Consider the following 2,204-nt stretch of genomic DNA (forward strand, 5'->3'; position numbering starts at 1 on the left):
TATAAAATACTGTATGCTGGAGCTTTGTTCCTGATTAGCAGGGAGTTTTTCCTCTCCACCGTTTGCTCAGGATGAGAGACTGTGATGAAGTGATTCAACACAATCTGCTGGCTTCTTTAGATTGTTCTTTTTTCATGTACAGTGCCCTGAGATGACGTATGTTGTGACTTGGTGCTTTATAAATAAACTGAATTGAATTGAATATGACGGCTTCAAAAAAAAGTTTTAGAAGCTCAGTTTATTATGATAAATTGCTTTGCCATACTAGTTAGAACAATCCAGTTCAACGTTATAAATTGACTTGCCATAGTCCCTGCAATTACATTTATGGGATTTAAATGACCTTTGACATGGAAGGAGCATAAAATTTGTTTCAGCTGAATAATGTATAGGTAATATTTATTTTATGCAAAATATTTGCAGTCATAGGCACTGTTTGCACATTTTGCCAATTTTATTCCCAAAAACAGGGATGCACTGATTGAAATAATGTCCGGCTGTGCTTTAAATGAAAATTTGAGTCACTGCATCAGTCTGCAACAAGCCATTGTGTAATAGTGATTGAGCTGGGATTAGTACGACCTGATATAGACGCTAACAGCGGGGTTTTATTTATTTATTTATTTCTGTACTCACAGCTGCCAAACTTGAGCGGGCAGGCGTGGGCGTCCATGGGGAAGTCCTCCAGCTGCATGGGGCATTCTGCTGAGATGGTCAACCTAAAACAAAGCACATTAAATATATTATTTTTTCAGCACTTTCACATTGATTTTAGATTAAAKATGGGACTATTATCAGCCCACCTCTGATGGATTAAGCTCCAGAATAACATTTTTTTAATGACATGCTGCTCAAATAATAATAAAAATGATRATAAAGTCAAAAGAGGCAAAGACAAAAAAAAGGCTTTAGTTTTAGTTTTAGTAACAATATTACCACCTAGTGAGCAAAAGGTGGAACTGCTTGCTTTTTCTTCAATTTTCTTATTTAAATGGATCTCAAGGTGACCTGAGTTATWATCAGATTTACTTTTTTATTAAAACAATATTACGTGTCACAAATACATAATTTGTATTTTCTGTTAACTAAATATAATCATTTATGTTCCTGCTGCAGACTTAAATGATTCAGACTTTATATCATCCATCCACCCATCCTTAGTTCAACATATTGTAGATATGCCTCTCACTTTTTAATCAACCAAAAGTATTGGAAAAATTAACAATCATCATTTTGTACTGAGTGATTTGTTTTAGACTGAATAAACTCCCTGTAGGTGCTTTTCTCATTATGTAGTTAAACTTTTGTTCTACGTTCTCATTTATTTATTACAGGGACAGTGCGTGTTAACAACATTTCTGTAAATATGCCAGAATTAGCTAGAAAGCTATTTTTCACTTGCAGTCCCCAGACAGATGGTAAAAGTCACCCTAAAATATTAAATGTAAAAGTATTAAATGTAAAACTACATAATTACAAAATAACAAATACAATACACTTTAAAATACTTAAAATATTATAAGCTAAAATGCCATACTTAAGGTGAAACAACAGCTCTTTTGTTTATTTTTATTGTTTTGCTCCTAATTACAGTATGCTTGTGTTGTCTGGGATGACCTAAAATCCACTCGGGACTTGTGTAGTTCTGCTCTGATACCTTCTTCAGGTACAGTTTATCAATTAAATCAATCAGGTAAACAAAGAGCAGCAAGGCGAGACAACCACGAGTCAGTTTTTAGGACGAAGGAGAAGGGCCATGTCTTGTAGGAGAACTAAACGAGAACACGACCGTTGGCAATTACAACACATTCTGATTATCATCAGCCAAAGGAGGGCAGGAGCTTAAATCAGATGATATTATTTCACAAACTTTATTCCAAACTGATGAAGTGATCAGTGACGTTATGGACCRGGCTGCTCCACACATAGATCCAGGAGATCTTTTACACCCAGAACCAGCAGACTGAACAGAACTGTGAAATAAGAGGCAGTTTGTTTGGAACCTGTTCCTTTAAAATCATCTATTGGTTTATTTTCAAACCATTTTAAAACATCCATCTGTCTGTCCATCCATCCATCCATCCGTCCGTCCGTCCATCCATAATCAATACCCACTTATTCCTTTCAAGGTCAAAGGGGTCACTGGTGCCCATATCCAGCAGCCACAGTGCGAGGGGTGGGGTACACCTTGGACAGGTCGCAAG

General features: G+C 36.2%; 2 protein-coding genes across 3 annotated transcripts in view; one reads left to right on the top strand and one right to left on the bottom strand.

Annotated features, from left to right (window-relative positions):
• The window catches only part of LOC106518864 (gamma-aminobutyric acid receptor subunit alpha-5), a 44,780-nt gene that overhangs the window by 24,551 nt on the left and 18,025 nt on the right, over positions 1-2,204 (bottom strand). Inside the window, exon 6 of the mRNA XM_014010291.1 lies at positions 637-719. Coding sequence (XP_013865745.1) covers positions 637-719 — 83 coding nt within the window. The remainder of the gene's footprint in view (positions 1-636; positions 720-2,204) is intronic.
• The window catches only part of LOC106518863 (gamma-aminobutyric acid receptor subunit beta-3), a 93,692-nt gene that overhangs the window by 13,236 nt on the left and 78,252 nt on the right, over positions 1-2,204 (top strand). The window lies entirely within an intron of this gene.

Source organism: Austrofundulus limnaeus, unplaced genomic scaffold (assembly GCF_001266775.1).
Source record: "Austrofundulus limnaeus strain Quisiro unplaced genomic scaffold, Austrofundulus_limnaeus-1.0 Scaffold67, whole genome shotgun sequence".
Lineage (NCBI taxonomy): Eukaryota > Metazoa > Chordata > Actinopteri > Cyprinodontiformes > Rivulidae > Austrofundulus > Austrofundulus limnaeus.